Source organism: Taurulus bubalis, assembly GCF_910589615.1.
Source record: "Taurulus bubalis genome assembly, chromosome: 1".
Classification (NCBI taxonomy): Eukaryota; Metazoa; Chordata; class Actinopteri; order Perciformes; family Cottidae; genus Taurulus; species Taurulus bubalis.
In genome coordinates, this window is record NC_136589.1 from 360,353 (window position 1) to 377,498 (window position 17,146).

At 47.1% G+C, this 17,146-nt stretch overlaps 1 protein-coding gene across 1 annotated transcript in view; it reads left to right on the forward strand.

The window, feature by feature from the left end:
• The window catches only part of LOC306741702 (titin-like), a gene marked incomplete at its 5' end in the record, with an annotated part of 162,411 nt that overhangs the window by 13,072 nt on the left and 132,193 nt on the right, over window positions 1-17,146 (forward strand). The window contains 21 exons of the mRNA XM_079224017.1: window positions 49-327; window positions 685-951; window positions 1,292-1,564; window positions 1,648-1,911; window positions 2,791-3,051; window positions 3,130-3,390; window positions 3,638-3,901; window positions 3,988-4,248; window positions 4,475-4,735; window positions 4,889-5,149; window positions 5,466-5,607; window positions 5,720-5,888; window positions 5,982-6,213; window positions 6,521-6,805; window positions 7,254-7,373; window positions 7,517-7,705; window positions 9,580-10,062; window positions 10,338-10,826; window positions 11,738-15,442; window positions 16,005-16,283; window positions 16,534-17,100. Coding sequence (XP_079080143.1) covers window positions 49-327; window positions 685-951; window positions 1,292-1,564; window positions 1,648-1,911; window positions 2,791-3,051; window positions 3,130-3,390; window positions 3,638-3,901; window positions 3,988-4,248; window positions 4,475-4,735; window positions 4,889-5,149; window positions 5,466-5,607; window positions 5,720-5,888; window positions 5,982-6,213; window positions 6,521-6,805; window positions 7,254-7,373; window positions 7,517-7,705; window positions 9,580-10,062; window positions 10,338-10,826; window positions 11,738-15,442; window positions 16,005-16,283; window positions 16,534-17,100 — 9,312 coding nt within the window. The remainder of the gene's footprint in view (window positions 1-48; window positions 328-684; window positions 952-1,291; window positions 1,565-1,647; window positions 1,912-2,790; window positions 3,052-3,129; window positions 3,391-3,637; window positions 3,902-3,987; window positions 4,249-4,474; window positions 4,736-4,888; window positions 5,150-5,465; window positions 5,608-5,719; window positions 5,889-5,981; window positions 6,214-6,520; window positions 6,806-7,253; window positions 7,374-7,516; window positions 7,706-9,579; window positions 10,063-10,337; window positions 10,827-11,737; window positions 15,443-16,004; window positions 16,284-16,533; window positions 17,101-17,146) is intronic.

Here is a 17,146-nt window from a genome sequence, read left to right on the forward strand (position 1 = left end):
ATTTAAATTGTGTATTTTGTAACAAAGGCTTTGCTGTTATTCTTGCAGCCAAGACAGTGATCTCCTTCACGCAGAAGCTGGAGGCGGTCAACGCTAAAGAAAAGGACACCATGGCGACCTTTGAGTGTGAAACCAATGAGCCTTTTGTCAAGGTCAAATGGCTGAAGAATAACGTGGAAATCTTCTCCGGAGACAAATACAGGATGCACTCTGACAGAAAGGTCCACTTCCTGTCTGTGCTGATGATCGACATGAGAGATGACGCAGAGTTCAGCTGCATGGTTATAGACGAGGACGGCAGCACAACTGCCAAGCTCAATGTTGAAGGTGGGTTGGCTAACGATACCTCAACATTCAGTTCTACTTCACAGATGATGCACACATGTAACTAAACATCTGAACACTGGCTCCCAGCTTTGAATTAGTCCTTTGCATTCTGAGGTCACATAAAAACTTTAAAAACAAACTTCCTCTGTCTTAATAAGTCCCTCGAGTCCATGCAGGAAATGTTGTGTAGGAACAGCTTAACTACAGCCTTAACTACAGTGTACGAAGCACACCATGCTGTCGCAGTAAGAACACACATTAAAGGAGAGAAACTGCATTGATGCATAAGCATGCAGGGAAACGGTAATACACTTAACTGCAGACACTGATGCACCATCTGTATTGTGCCATAAACAGGAGCTCCGCTGGAGATCCTGAAGCAGCTGGAGAGCACAGAGGTACCTGAGACGTACTCTGGAGAGTTTGAGTGTGTCGTGTCCCGTGAGGACGCCGAAGGCAGCTGGTTCTTGGGAGAGAAGCTGCTTTCTCTCAGCAGCAAATATGTCATGTCCTCCCGCCGTGGAAGACATTCCCTGTCCGTCAAAGATGTCAAGAAGGAGGACCAGGGAAAATATACCTTCAAAGTGGGCAGTTTCAAGTCAAGTGCATCCCTGAAGATGAAATGTGAGTTTTCTACTTTTGTAGTAAATTTTTAGCTTCACGCTTGATCAAAGCCTGTCAATTAATCCCAAAATGAAATGAAACTTGTTGTCAGATTTCCATGAAATTTGGACTCAAAGTTCATGATCCCCAGAGGGTGACGCCTCCTGGGACCTTTGTGACCTTCTGAATCTCGAGGAAAACCCTCGGGTCAAATTATCTATCTATCTCTATGTTTACTCTGTGACTTTGCTTGCTGCTGCTACAAATACATGTTCCCCTGGGGATGAATAAAGTATCTGTCTTGTCTGTCTATATATCTATCTGCCTATCAATATATCTCATGTTTGTCTCGATGCCTCAGTGCGCCCAGTGACCCTGATGCAGCCCTTGACCGACCTCACGGTCTGTGAGGGCGACATCGCTCAGCTGGAGGTCAGGTTCTCCCAGGAGAACGTTGAAGGAACTTGGATGAAGAACGGACAGCCGGTCATGGCCTCCAACCGATTGCACATTGTCATCGACAAACAGATCCACAAGCTGCTGATTGAGAACACCAACAAGGATGACGCTGGAATGTATTCCTTTGGGGTTCCCGCTCAGGCAATCTCCACCTCTGCAAAGCTGCTTATTCAGAGTAAGGCACCTCCGATGTCTTTCTTCTAAAGGACTTAGTGTTCCCAAATCAAATGTTACTAAAGATTGTATCTTGTGTTGCAGCCATTGGCATCTTGATCCCACTGAAGGACACGAGCGCCGTTGAGGGCACCAAGGCGGTCCTGGAGGCCAAGATCTCTGCTGCGGACGTCAGCTCGGTCAAATGGTTCCACAACGACAAACTACTGGTGCCCAGCAGCAGAATCCAGATGGTGGCAAAGGGAGCCAAGCAGCGTATGGTCCTCAGCCGGACCTTCGCTTCAGATGAGGGACGCTACAAACTGGTGGTCGGCCGAGCCGACACCAGCTGCCAATTCTCTGTTCAGAGTACGTTATACTTGGAAAGATTTAAGCTTATGTTCCTACTTACTACTTACACACAGATGATACGTTCATTGAGATCAAGTTAACAGAATCCCTTGTTTCAATTAGTTTTATGCATAATAATCAAAAATCTGTATTGGTCATGGGGACTTATAGCACATCGTTAATAAAGTGAGTAACACAAGAAGTCATTAATTCAGAACACAGAAAAGTGAGTTATTTGTTTAGATTGATGCCAAATTTAAAGGATATGGTTGTTAAAAAGTCTTTCAAATTTAAGTCCTAACTGGAAAACAGAACAGAAGCTTCAGATTTACTCGTGAAACAACGGTTCAATGTTGTGAAACAAAATCCTGGTATATAATGTGAATTCTCTGAACAACTCTGCAGGATCCCGGTAATTTTAGCAGTGGAATATTTATTTATTCCCACACCTCAAAGAAGTCTAGAATAATAAATGAAAGGTATTTGGTGTCAGTTATTAAACTCCATGTATGCCCAGTAGAATGAAATGCGACCCTGAGGCCACGTTCTGAAGAAAAGGAAATGCAATCGCTCTTCTTCAGGCAGCAACTTTTAGCCCTGACCCATCACTGCAGCCTTCATGCAGCACCTTTAAAGTAACACATGAACCTGGCAGGACTTTAATATCTTGTTTTGTCCGACAGGACAGTTAGAATGACATGATGCTCTGTGCAGAAACATCTGATCTCACTCAAACAGCACCATCTGCCAGACATGTTATTCATTACAGTTTCTGTGAAAAGTAAAAGACCCAAAACAAAAACTGATCTTTTCTAATGTTGATGTTAATTGTCATAAATGTGAAAGACGACTTGTTGATCATTAGTTGAATGGACTAACTGTTGTTCCGTCTCTCAGCCGTCCAGATCGTGAAACCGATCCGGGACCAGGAGTGCTCCGAGTCTGAGAACGTCACGTTTGATGTAGAGGTTTCTCACCCTGGCATCGATGCCTTCTGGACCTTTAAGAGGCAGCCGCTCAAAGCCGGCGCCAACTACAAGATGGTGTCCAAGGACAAGATCCACACGCTGACCGTCATGAACGCAATGAAGGACGAGGAGGGCGAGTATATGTTCGCCGCCGGAGAGAAGATGTGCAGCGCTTCCCTCACCGTGTCAGGTACGTCACACATTAAAGATGGCTTATAATGCAAGGTGACACACTGCAGTGCTGACTGGAACTGCCTCCTGTCACCAGGTGGCGCTATCAAGAAGCCCTTGCATGACTTGGTGGTAGCGGACTCCCAGACCTCAGTGTTGGAGTGTGAGGTGGCGAATCCCTCCGCCGAGGGCAAGTGGCTGAAGGACGGCCATCGCGTGGACTTCAATGAGAACAAGCTGAGCGAGGTGAACGGGGCCTTCAGGCGCCTCGTCATCGTCATCACCAGTGCCACCGACGTGGGGGAGTACACCTACCAGGTGGCCACCTCCAAGACCTCAGCCACCCTGAGAGTGGAGGGTAGGTCCAGTCTAGGAGGGACATCAACCAGACAGAACCGATTTTATAAAGGAGCATTACATATACTTGAACTGAAATTGGATAATATTGAATTTTCCTAACGTTGTATCATCAAAAGATAAATCTAACTTTGAATAGAAACCCAGCTCTATGTTTTTAAAATGTTGTCCGATATTTGGCAAATATCTCTTCATAGCAATGGCTGCTTCCAGTAATGCTTACATTAACAACTCTGTTTGTCCTGTAGCTGTGAAGATCAAGAAGACCCTGAAGAACCTGAACGTGGTCCAGACTCAGGAAGCCGTCTTCAGCCTGGAGCTGACCCACGATGACGTGAAGGGAGCGCAGTGGATCAGGAACGGCATTGAGATGCAGCCCGGCGATAAATACGAGATCACAATCGAAGGCACGGTCCACACCCTGAAAATCAAGAACTGCACCGCAAAGGACGAGTCGGTTTACTCTTTCAAACTGGGGAAACTGTTGGCCAACGCCAGGCTCAACGTTGAAAGTGAGCGACCACAGATTCTCCCAGAAGCACAGTTCCAAGAAAAACATTTACACTGCAAATTTTAAACTGAAATATTTCACCCACAGCCATCAAGATCATGAAGAAGCCAAAGGACGTGACCTCGCTGTTGGGTGCAACTGCCGTGTTTGAGGTGGGCCTCTCGGAGGACGACATCCCTGTGAAATGGATGTTCAACAAGATGGAGCTGAGGCCCAACAGCAACTACAGGATGCTCTCTGAGAAGAAGACCCACAAACTGATCGTACAGGACGTGGACAACAGCAAAGAGGGAGAGTACACGGCCATGGTGGGCCACCTCCAGTGCAGCGCCCGCCTCATCGTCGAGTGTAAGTGTTAGCATAGCACGGTACATTAGCATAGCACGGCCTCCAAGCCCTTGGTTCAGTCTTTCGTAAGTTTTCCAAATGACACTTTTCCTATAAATGTAACACACCTAACAATCATCCTTATGAAACACAAACATCTCACTTTGTTATAGAATATCTTGTATCCTAAAAGAGCTGAATGTTCATATTTGGATGAAATGTGTTGACGCTAACGTCATCACTTCAGCCCTGCGAGTCACCAAACCCCTGAAGAGCGTCCAGGTGCCAGAGACCCAGGTGGCCACGTTTGAGTGTGAGGTTTCTCACTTCAACGTGCCGTCCACCTGGCTGAGAGACGGCGTGGAGATCGAGATGAGCGAGAAGTTCAGGATCGTGGTTCAGGGAAAACTGCACCAGCTGAAGATCACCAACACCAGCAGGAACGACTCTGCAGAATACACCTTCGTCTGCGGGAACGACCGCGTGTCGGCCACGCTCACCGTCAGCCGTAAGCTCTTCTCTTACCTCTCTCACTGATGGCAAGTGCCACATTTAGTCTAACTAAGGCATCCTTTCCCCACAGGAACGGTTATCAAAACTTACTGAACGAATCCAAAGTTTCGGAGAACTTACCATCAGTGTTGTTGTTGTTGTTTTCCAGCCATCCTCATCACAACAATGCTGCAGAACCTGAATGCTCAGGAGAAAGACACGGTCACGTTCGAGGTGAATGTTAACTACGAGGGAATTACGTACAAATGGCTGAAGAACGGCGTGGAGATCCGGTCCACGGACAGATGCCAAGCTCGCTGCAAACTTCTCAGTCACACTCTGAGCATCAGGAACGTTCACTTTGGGGACAGCGCCGAGTACTCCTTTATGTCTGGTTCTGCAGTCACGACAGCTAAACTCTACGTTGAGGGTAAGACTTACTTTGTGATTCAAGCTTTTTCCCTTTAGCTCAGGTTGTGTCTCCACTGACTGCTAGCTGCTAACCAGTTAGTCTCTAACTCTGCCTGTCTGCTGTTTGGTGGTAGGTTGTAGAATCCCCCCCCCCCCACCCCATTGACCAGTAGACTCTCCCCCAAAACCCCTCAAAGTGCCCCCAATGACCTCTAGAACCTCCTCAATGACCAGTGAACTCTCCCCAAAGACCAACAGGACCTCCTAGAAGCTCTTGAAGGACCAATCGAGCTTCCTGAAGACTAAATTCTCATCCCTGTTTTTTTCCGCTGCAGCCCGCGTGGTTGAATTCACCAAAGAATTGAAGGACCTGAAGATCACAGAGAAGAAGAGAGCGACTTTTGAATGTGAGGTTTCTGAACCAAATATCCAGGTGATGTGGATGAAGGACGGTCAGGAGATGGAGATGTCTGACAGGTACAGCAGCTCGTACTCAGCTGTTAAAACTTCACTGATTAAACCAATATATCAAGAAAATGAAGAAAATCTCCTCATCAACTTTCTCCATTACCTTCTGTTTTTTCTGCAGATATAAAATGACCTCAGATAAGTTTGTGCACCGTCTGATTCTGGCATCGGTCCGCCTGTCCGATGCCGGAGAATACACCACTGTGGCCGGGTCGAGCATATCCAAGGGAAACCTGGTAGTGGAGGGACGCGACATTAAGATCTCAGAGCCCACCAGCCGGGACATCACCGTGAGTTCTTATGGTTTTCTACATACCAAAAATCTAAAATATTCTTTTTTCACAATTCCTGGTATCCAACCGTACATTCTTCTGTCTTTCCAGGTTGTTGAGAAACAAAGAGCGACCTTCGAGTTCGAGGTGAACGAGGACGACGTGGAGGGCCGCTGGCTGAGGAACGGGGTGGAGATCCAGTTCTCGGCGGAGGAGCGGTTCAGCTCCGTCACCATCCGGAAGCTGCACCGCCTCACCATCTCCGAGACCTACAGGAGCGACGCCGGAGAGTACACCTTCATCGCCGGCAAGAACCGGAGCACCATGAACCTCCTCGTCAGACGTAAGAGACCTGTTGACCAGCGGCTCCTCTCTTTTCTCCTGTATTCATCCGATCTACGTCTTCTGAAAAGCGTTTACTGTGAAATGCTTGAGATCTGTTGTCACAGTCAAAGGACTGTTGATGAAGTGATCAATAATTATGTTATTAATGATGTTATTAATATTCAACCTTGCACAAACCTGATACTTTGACAACAATGTGTTTGCTCAAATCAATACTAGAGAGTAATGTACCCGGGGATGAGCTGACTAAATCTGAACTAAACATTTAAGAAGCCTCACTCGTCTCTTCTGCTGTCTGACTTCAGTCCCGGAGCCTCCTCAGATCGTCCGGCAGCTTCAGGCCCAGACGGCGACGGCGGGTCGATCGGCCCGCTTCTCGGTGCAGGTGAGCGGCCTCCCGAGGCCTCAGGTCTGCTGGTACAAAGACTCCCAGGCTCTGTCCACCAGCTACAAGTGCAAGTTCCTCCACGATGAAGAAGAGCACTCGCTGATGCTGCTGGAGGTCTTCCCCGAGGACGCCGCCGTCTACAGCTGCGAGGCCAAGAACGACTTCGGAGAGGCGACAAGTTCCGCCCCTCTCACGGTGGAAGGTACGTCCAGGAATCGAGACGTCGGGGTTCGCCTCACGTTTTACTTTGAGGCTTTCGTTCAGGTTATGAAGCCTTTTTCGCTCCAAAAGGACGTTTCCGCCTGATGGCTTGGATCCAACAAGCATATTTCTAAACTAATACTCAGATATTATGGGGTGGTTTCTTTTATTCTCTGGTTTGACGTTCCTGCAAATGTAAAATTAAAACATTTTGTAAATTAATAATTTATAATAAAAAAGTCCGATTCTAGTCTTGACACTTTTTTGGACAGAAAGCTTTGTGTTTTGGTTGTGTTTTAATTTAATGTTAAAAAAATAAATAAAAAGGCCACATAGTTGAACAAAAAGCTCAACATTACGTCTTTAAAGGACCTTTTAGTCTCAAACAAGTTCAGTAGTGAATCTTGATTGGTTAACAATACTGTCATTGATTATGTTTTGTCTTCCAGTCCCCGAGGTGCTTGAAACCGCGGCCCGGGTGTCCGCTCCGGTCCTCGTCGCTCCCATGAGGGACATCCTGGTCTCAGAGGAACACCCTGCCCAGTTCCAGTGCTCCGTCTCTGGGGAAGGTAGTGACCGCCTCCTCTGACTGTTGCTTTGAAGAAGAAGTCCAGAAGTTTAGCTATTGGCTGAGCATAAGCTCTCCGATAGTTCATATAATATATATATAATATAATAAAACTCATCACTGACTTGAACCCTTCGTCGGCAGATCTGCAGATTTCTTGGTTCCGAGGCAGCAGAGAGGTCCGACAGTCGGACGTCTTCAGGATGTCTCATTACGGTGAAACCTGCCAGCTGGACATCTCCAGAGTCCTCTTGGACCACGAGGGAGAATACTCGTGTGTCGCCACTAATTCTGCAGGAATGGTCACATGTGCTGCGACTCTAAATATCGACGGTGAGTTCTTCAGAGAGTCGAGCCGATCAAACCGGCATGTGCTCCAGTAGTCTGCCGTCTTCTGTGGAGCTGGTTGTTACCTGCAGACGCTCTGACATGTTGCTTTACGCTCTGGCAGCAGAAGAATCCTCTTAAAGTCTGTTTTCATTGAGGAACTGAACCTGGAATGTTTGGTTAGCTTACCAGCTAACGGAGGCGCTGCTAATCGTCACAGTAGAAGCTGCTGATCTGACTCCAGACATTCTGGGCACATAATCACAGCATCTGATCTGTAGCTGCAGAGTCTCCCCTTTTCCCTGCAGACATAACGGAGCCTCAACCTGTTAAATATACAACGGAGCACGTTTTGGCACAAAAGCAACCTCAATAGAAGCAGCACGGTTCATGGGGGAAGTGGCGAGGTTTCCTGTGTGTTCGTCTCTGCTGCTCGCACAAAGATCTGAGATGACGGCACTTTGTGTCCTCTTGAGTCAATGGATGTCTGTGTTAGCTTAGCTTAGCACAAAGACTGGAAACTTAGAGCTCCTTCAAAACTAAAGGTAGAAAATCCAAAGAAAGTTCACTCCTTCACAGACGTAATAATCTCAAAAGCCCATGAGATCATGTTCAATGATGCTAATATCAGCTACAAGCTAACATCCATCCATCATGTAGAATGTTTATTCTGGATTGTATTTAATTCCATAAACCCAATCAACAACTTTTAAATGTTTTCACATCTGAATTATCTGAAGATAATGTCTGGTAATAAAGCTCAACAACACTGTTGATATGCAGTTAATTGAATTGAATATATTAATGAGACTTCTTAGCTGTACCAGAGTTAGCAATTAGCTCATTTACTTCATGAACGCGGAGCTAATAATGAAACACGTTTTTAGTTCTTGGTCTTATTTTTGTGCTTTTCTTTCTCTACATGTCAACAACATCTTCCAGGGTTCTCACGTCATGGAGAACCTGGAAGAGTCATGGAAGTTTAAAATGGTTATTTCCAGACCTGGAAAAGTCATGGAAAAAATAAATTCCCAAAGTGTAGTAAAAGTCATGTAAATGTGTTATATTCATGTGTTCATGACGTTCATTTACGCTGAGTTTGAAATAATGAATATGCTTTTAAAAGAAAGACTCAAAATATAAGCAGGCATACATACAGGCATCTATATACATGTTTATTCTTTTAATCAAACTATTGTCTCATTCATTTGAGTCATTTAAGGTTTACTGTATGCTTTGTGTTCTCATTGTTAGTTTAAATACTACATTTACTCACTTTTTACTGTTTACACCCAGATTTCACTAAATGTTTGTAATGACATTTGGTTTAAAGTCATGGAGAAGTCATGGATCCATTGGTCAGAGCGTCTGAACCCTGATCTTTGTGCGACCAGCCGTCAGACCGTCTTGGTGTTGTCTTGTTGAAGCTCTGTCACTGTTCCTGTGAGCATGCAGGACCGACGTGTCTCAGTTCTGACGCCTCAGCGTGAGCTCAGTGTTAATCTTCCAGGTTCCTCCAGGTGATGCATGCCGGTCTTCTCTTCCCACACGGAGAGCTCTTAGGTGATGAATCTTTATTTCAGAGGAATGCGGCATGGTGGAAACAGAGCTGAACTTTGGAAATCTAGCTTTCCGGGTTCCTCATGCTCGAGCACGGACAAAATCCATAGCTGATATCTATTTTATTTTTTATTCTGAATTTCGGCTCCTGTCAAGCTTGCATGATTGCCAAAGGAAACCAGCCACTGTCCTCCATCTCTCTGATCAGACTGATCTTCAACGCTCCACTCCAGCTGCACTCTTGGCAAACAAGCTGTAACCAGAAGAAGTCACCAGAATGATGTGTTGACCTATTTCTTCTACTCTTTCTTACTGCCCAGATGAAAAGGCCTTAGCTAGTGTGTGGAGCACTGGGCCTGAGACTGAGCTCAGTCGTCTGGAGGCTCGCTCAGAGACCTTCAGCTCTCTGTCTCAAACAAAGCTTTGTGAGCGGCTCTCTGAGAGCTCCTCCGTGTCTTGGAGGACGGTTGAGGTTCAGATGGAGAGCGTCAGCTCCGAGAGCAGCTTTGAGATCAAACTCTCGGCCGGGCCCAAGCTGCTGACGGGGCTGAGCGACGTCCAGGTGAAGAGCGGCGAGAAGGCCGAGTTCAGCTGCTTGTTCGAGGGCCAGCCCTTCACCGGGGTGGAGTGGGATCATAACGGCCAGAGTGTGGCGGTCACGGAGCGAGTGAGGAGCTCCCTGACCGGGGGGCTGGTGTCCCTGGTCATACAGGCGGTTGGCGTGGCGGACCAGGGCGTGTACTGCTGCACCGCCAGCAGCCGGCACGGCCAGAGCAGCTCCTCCGCCCAGCTCACTGTTGAAGGTTAATCTTTCTTTTTATCAGTCTGTTTCTCCATCGGTCCATCCACCTATCCACCTGCTCCTCCTGCTTCGTCCCCTCCTCTCATATTTAATATTTCCTCTTAGCCTGTAACCCGTTAGAATGTAATGGAATAACATGCTCTAGTCTAGTCTACTCTCTTCCTGCTTCTGCCTCGCTAACCCATCCATCCATCCTACTAACCCCTTGAGTGTTTAGAGTCATAGCCTTATACACTCTGACCCCTAATTACTTTCCCTAACTTTATCCTCACCCAGCAAAAGAAGCAAATCTCAAAGCAGAAACCCCAATCCCTACCGATTCTGTGCGTAAAGTGTGTCAGACAGACACAGAGACCGCTAGAAATCCACCTGACCGAGACCAGCATGAGACGGTGGAGAAGCCGGGACCGTTGCCTCCGTCTTCCCTCATCAGCCACCTGTCCTTCCCTGACGTCGTGCCTCATGACCAGCGAGGCCAGTGCCTCTCCAGCGGCCCCGACTTCCTGATCAAACTGCCCCCAGAGCTGCTGGTCCCAACCAGAGCTAGCAGCTCCTTGTATTGCGTAATGAAGGGGGTTCCCACTCCATTCGTCATTTGGCTTTACAATCGGTTGAATGTTGAGGATTCTGTGTCTTACTCTCTGAAACATGACGGGCCCCTGTGCTGCGTGAACGTTAACAATGTGGGACCCGGACAAGGGGGCTCTTACTCTTGCAAACGTGTCCACTCAGCCGGGGATGCTGAGTGCAGCACAGTGACGACAGGTTGGCATCTGCATGCTTTTGGTCCTTCTGCTCGCTCGGGCTCTCTTTCTCACTGCTTGCCCACATAGCCAGCAGAGGCACACTTCTTCTGCAGGGTTTAACCACTGTGTTTAGGAGAGGACGCTCAGCCTTGTGTCCTGCTTTACAGACTAAAACACGGACAGAGTTTAAGAGAACACTCACATCACTGAGCACTTTCCCAAAGCAGAGGTGCTGCACTCTAAAGACCAAAAGGACGCATGCCAGAATTTCAGTCAGAAGGAAAACAAAATACAAACAGTTGATATGGATGCACGACCTGTCACTGATTCTAACAGTCTTGCACCATATGAAACTTTATGTGCAGTTTTAAGTATGTTTTTTAATTCACAAACGTTTGTGTCTTTACAGTAACTGCAGCAGAGCAGGAACCTATGATTCAGGTGCAGCAGGAAATGAAAGGTAAATATTGTCCTAGTATGTGAGCCTTTGTTTTAATGGCCTTCTTCATGTCGTAGCAGAGGAGGGGTTTTTGTTGTTTGGACTTTGCTTTAAGATTCTGCATTCAGAAATGTATTACGTTTCAGAAGGTTTTACTGGTATTTAGAATTACTTTTTTAATTTAAAATGATAAAAGCTACTGCAAATAATTTTACACATTTAAATATACGATATTTGCCTGAATATATGTTTGACAATGTCTTTTCTAACTCAAGGTCCACTTGAACATTTTTATAGAACTTTTAACGGTGTGTCAGATCGGTGGTCTTCACATGGACATGACATTGAGAAGTTAATGAGACGCTGGTTCTGTTCAAAGATGGTCTTTGGAGTCAGATTCTGTGTTTGACCTTTTAGGTTCCATGAAGTCAAATATAGCATCATTCTGCTTCCCGTTGGATTGTGTGTCTCACTGTGATTCTTCCACTCAGCCTTTTCTAGCTCGACCATCACGGTGGAAGAGGAAAGCCAGGACTTGTACTGCACTGGCCTAAAGTCACCAGATCAAACCAGAACACTTGAACTTAAGCCAGAGTCCAAACGCTTCTCTAGCCCTTTGGTAAAGAAAAAAGAAAAACCAGTTTTCCTCAGCCAGCTTTCTCCGGTAGATGTGACTGTCGGAGAAACGGCCACGTTTACCGTCACAGTTTCCGGGTTTCCTAAACCGGTCGTTCGGTGGTTCCACAACGGGCAGAACATAGCCGCTTCGTCTGTTTACACATTGGTTCACAAGCAAGATGAGTACAGCTTGGTCATTCACAAAGTCCAATATGAGGTCGAAGGAGAGTACTCCTGTACGGTCAGCAATAGATTCGGCCAATCGAGCTGCACTTCTTATTTGCATGTTCAGGTGAAGGAGCCAGAGAAAGAGGAACAAGTTGACAGGAGGACATTTGTCTCAACTGGCAAGCCCCCAGAATTCACTCAAACTATTGAATCTCTTGGGTTGTGTGAGGGAGGTCAGGCTTTCTTCAGGTACATCGTGGCCGGAGATCCTCTCCCTGAGGTTCAGTGGTTCAGAGGCAGCTTACACATTCAGCCTGGTGGGTTCTGGATCATTGTGAACAACCCAAATGGATCAGGTTTTATTAACATTCAGAGTGTCAAACCAGAGCACAGTGGCTGTTACACATGTAAGGCCTCCAACCAACATGGGGAAGCCTGTTGTACCGCTGACTTGCTGGTGTTCAGTGAGAAAAACCAGGAAGAGCAGACGTTAGTGAAGAAAACCAAAGGTTTGACTATATCCATGACTGAACAAACCACCGAATCCAGATTATACCAGAAAAGAACTCTGTCTGATCAGATGATTTACACGATTAGCACTGAGGACCGGCAGATTATCCCCAGCGAGGAGGTGGGAACCCTCCGAGAGCTGGATATCTCTGCCGCCACCCTCCATCGAGAGCAGCTCACGCACCAGGCGGCCGTGCTGCAGGCTCATGAAATACAGGAGAGTGTTTCTTTGGCTCCCACTCATCCGCCTCAGGTCTCAGCTGTTCCAGTGAAACAGCTTCACATGGCCACTTTCTTATCTTCAGTCCAGGAGAGACAGAAGATCACTGAGAGGCACTCTGAGCGCATTCTCAGCCCGGAGATTGTCGAACTGCAGTTGGCCAAAGAGCAGCCGTCTAAACTCCTGTCGGCCACATTTGAAGAGGTCCTCCCTCTCAGCACAGTGAGGGCCGAGGCCCTGACGGACCGGGCCCCGGAGCACGGGAACCCTTTGGACGAACCCAGGCAGCTTGTTAGCGGTCACCAAGTAGAGTCCATTCTGCCCATCCTTGATGCAACCTTGGGTGTCACCCACCGGCCCGAGGAAGAAAGGAGTTTCAGAGTTAAAGAGGGGGTGAAGATTTTATACTCGGCTCAGTCTGCAGGACAACTGCCAATTACAGAAAGACACTCTGAGCCTCTGCCGCCGTCAGATGCAGCCACTCAGCCCCTGATTGAGAAAGAGCAATCCAAACCAGTGGTAGCACCAGTTAGTGAAACAAGAGTGGCTTTATCCAAAGAGCAGACGTTTGAAATACATCGACCAGAGCAGGAGAGTATCTGCCCACAAAAAGACATGTTTTATAAGTCAGCTATAACTGCTGAAGAGAAATACGAACTCCAAGGTGAACATGCCGGACGGCTGCCGAGCATCGCATCTTCTGTGTGTCTGCAGCCTCAGCAAGAGGGAGAAAGACTCCTGAATTTGCAGGTTATCAGTGATCAGGATGTTTTACAGTCTGAAGGAAGGTTCAGCAGCGAGAAGCCCTCTACGCAGCAGGCAGAGGCGAGGAAGAGTCCCACTGTGTTGCACTCGGTGACTCAAGAAGAGTTAAGAACTGCGGTTTGCGAGGCAACCTCAGAGTTCTCAGCAAAGACCGAAGCCACGTCCGTTCAGTCGAAGAAAGAGTTGCCGCCGACCAAATACCTCCAGTCGGTTCATTCAGTATCAGTTCTACCAAAAGAAGGGATACTCTCCATCACTAAACCAGACCAACAGATGGCCACGCAGAAACAGGAAAAGGCGAGAAGGCATGCAGCTACATCTGAAGAGAGAAGGGAGATCACAGCAGATTATCACAAAGATCTGGATGTGTCAGTGACCGGGGTTCAGTCACAGCTTCGCACTGAGCCCAAGCCTTCAAGCATCCTCACAATCTCTTCCCAGACAATGCAGTTGCAGAAGGAGATGCCTTTCATTAGCGATGTCAAGCAGCAGCGAGCTCTGGTCCAGAAAGAGGACTACTGGAACATCATGCATTCTTTGAATGTTACAGACACTCACAGCCTCGAGGAGGGTCACACCAGTAACCTAAAAACCGATGAGGAATTCAAGTCTGAGACGAAAGTTGAGACTAAGATGCCCAAAAGAACAGTTTTTATAGAGGAGAAGGCCGTTGCCAATGAGAGCTGTACTGTCTTAGAAGCCGCTGAGCAGGACTTTGCAGTCCAGATCCAGGAAGGCCAGTCAGTCCGGCAGTCGGTGTTGCTTGAAGAGAAGCAGGTCCTTATGGGAGAGCAGTCAAGTGAGATACATACATCTGAGGGCTTGACTGTCAACATCGTGACGCAGCCTAAAATACTTCTGTTTGTTCATGAGTCTCAGGACTCTCTGACTCTCCCTAAAGAACTCAATTTTGTAATTCAGATTCCCAAACCGTCCAGTCTGAACATCCGGCGGCAGCTCAGAGCCGCTCTTCAGTCTGCTGTGGCCAGTGATCAACCGGTGTTACTGGCCGATGTCGTAGGAGGGTTCCAGGCAGTGGAGGTTCAGGAGGTGAAGGTTCAGAGAGAGCCAAAACAGGCCACTTCTACATACCTGATCACAACACCAGGAGCCCCCATGGAGATTACTCTGTCTTTTGAAGGTGAATACCCTCAGACAGCTGACCTCAGGTCTGAACTCCAGGTAGCTCTGCACGCTATGGTTTTCCAGGAGCAGCAGAGTCTTACATCGGAGCAACCAGGCACCATGCAGATGGACACGCCTCAGAGAGCGGTGCTCAGCTCAGTGGCCTCCAAAGAGGTGCTGTCCTCTGTGGTGGACACCATGATGGTGGCAGAGAGTGCAATTGGGTTTCCTCCTGCTCACTCTCAGTCTGCAGCCGTCAGAACTGAAGCCAGGACTTCCTTCCAAAGTGCATCAGTTCAGAGTCGGTCTGAGATCCACGAGTCCAGGCAGGTGAGCAGGAAGACCGTAAGGTCAGAGAGGGATGCCATCACTGCTGAAGTGACCGCCACAGTGCCTGTCGGTCACATTGCTATTGAACAATCTGTGGACATTGTTGTCCACAGAGAAACCAGAGAGGAGTATCTCTCAGAGGCAATCATGATCAGCGAGTCCTCCGACAGTCTGGTGGATTCTCCTGCTGTCATTGATTCTCTGGAAGATGTTTGCACTGAGGAAAAGAGCAAGGCCATTTTTACTGCCACCATTAAGTACGGCACAAAGGTAAACTGGTTTTTTAATAGACAATTGGTGAAATCTGGCAAAGAGTTCAAGTGTTCCAAAGACCACGACACATACACACTGGTTATCCACAAAGTTGTCAAGGAGAGGCATCAAGGAGAATATGTTTGTGAGGCTGAGAATGAAACCGGCAAGACGACAACATCTGCACGACTCACTGTGGTCTCAAGAGGTTTGATGATGGACAATTCTTTGATATCATCATCAACTAACTTCACACATTAGTGGAATTATGTTGTCTGCAAACCTCAACCACAACCCACACTTTAAATTAACTTAGGATGGAATTAATGAGTGGAGTACCCATGAAATCCATCATAAGATTAAAATGACAAAACAAGGTTTTGTCATCTTAGTCTTATTTTAAGCTAAATAAAGTGTTGATGTTTGAGGTTTTCACCAGACAGCAGTGACATCCTCACTTTTCCTTCAAGCTCATCCATTCCTCCTCATCAACCCTTTATATGTTCCTTTGTCCCATATCTTTAGACATCCATCACTTCTCATTCCTGGTCCATTCCTCTTTGCATGCTTTCTCTCCTTTTCTTATCACACCTTCAACCCAAACCTAAAACCATTTTTTCCTCCACAGTCACAACAGGATAACTTTGTGTGTCACTTTCCATCTCAGGTTCACTACTCATCTCCGCCTCCAGCAGAAACACTTCTGTATTTCAACTACTTCTGTTTATTTACGTTGTCCCTTTTTCTTTCTTTTTCTCCAAAAAACGCAGTGAAACCAGTGTTCAGGCACAGGATTGTCCCAGTGGAGATCAATATTGGCAACACGGCCAAATTTGAATGTGAAACTGAGGACGCTCCGAATGTGAGCTTCAAGTGGTTCAAGGATGGAAACCCCATCAAAGAGGGGGATAAGTACAGGATTATTAGTCGCTTCAGTACTTCCTCTCTGGAGCTTCTGAGCCCAAACAAGGACGACAATGCTGAATACACCTGCAAGGCTTCCAATCAGCACGGCACTGACGAATGCTCCGCCTCTCTCAGTGTGACCGGTAAGAGCAACGCATGTTTCCTTCTTCTATGCTGGTTGAGTTGGGAGCTGTTGCTGTTTTTTTAATTAAACTTTAGCCGAGAATTGTTGTTGAATTCTTTCAACTTCATCTTTTGTTCCTTGCTGGTCGAATCTTTGCGTTTAATCACGCAATTGTGTTGCGTTCTGCTGCTGGTATCTCTGGTTAAAGTCAATCCACAGGGTACGACATGTTATCGCTAATGTGTTTCTGTTTTTCTTCATTCTTATAGAGCATTGCCCTCCGGCCTTTATAGCTAAACCTGACACTCAGATTGTGTATGCTGGAAAGAGGGCAATAATACAGTGTGTGATAACAGGATCAGCTCCACTGAATGTTGTCTGGCTCAAAGACAACCAGGCCGTCCCCAAGGAGCCTGCACACTACCAAACCTCTTGTGACCAGAATAAGCACACTCTTGAGGTCACCAAAGCTGAGCCGGCTAACGGGGGGCTTTATGTGTGCAAAGTGTCAAATGATATTGGGACAACTGACTGCAGCATGGAGCTGCAAGTCATTGATAAGCCCAACTTTGTGAAGCCACTGGGCCCGGTGGCGGCTGTGGTCGGGGCCCCTCTGCAACTGGAGTGTCAGGTGGATGAGGACACTGGAGTAACTGTCTCCTGGACCAGAGATGGTAGAAAGGTCCACCAGTCTCCAGATTGTAAACTGTCTTTTGAGGATAAGACACTTACTCTTGATATCCTAAAGACCACACTGAAAGATTGTGGAAATTATGTGTGCACAGTAACAAATGACGCTGGGAGTGCAATGTGCTCCTCCTCGGTGAAGGTTCAAGGTAAGAGCTGTCTAGTTGATTTTATTGGCTGCTGTTGCAAATCTGC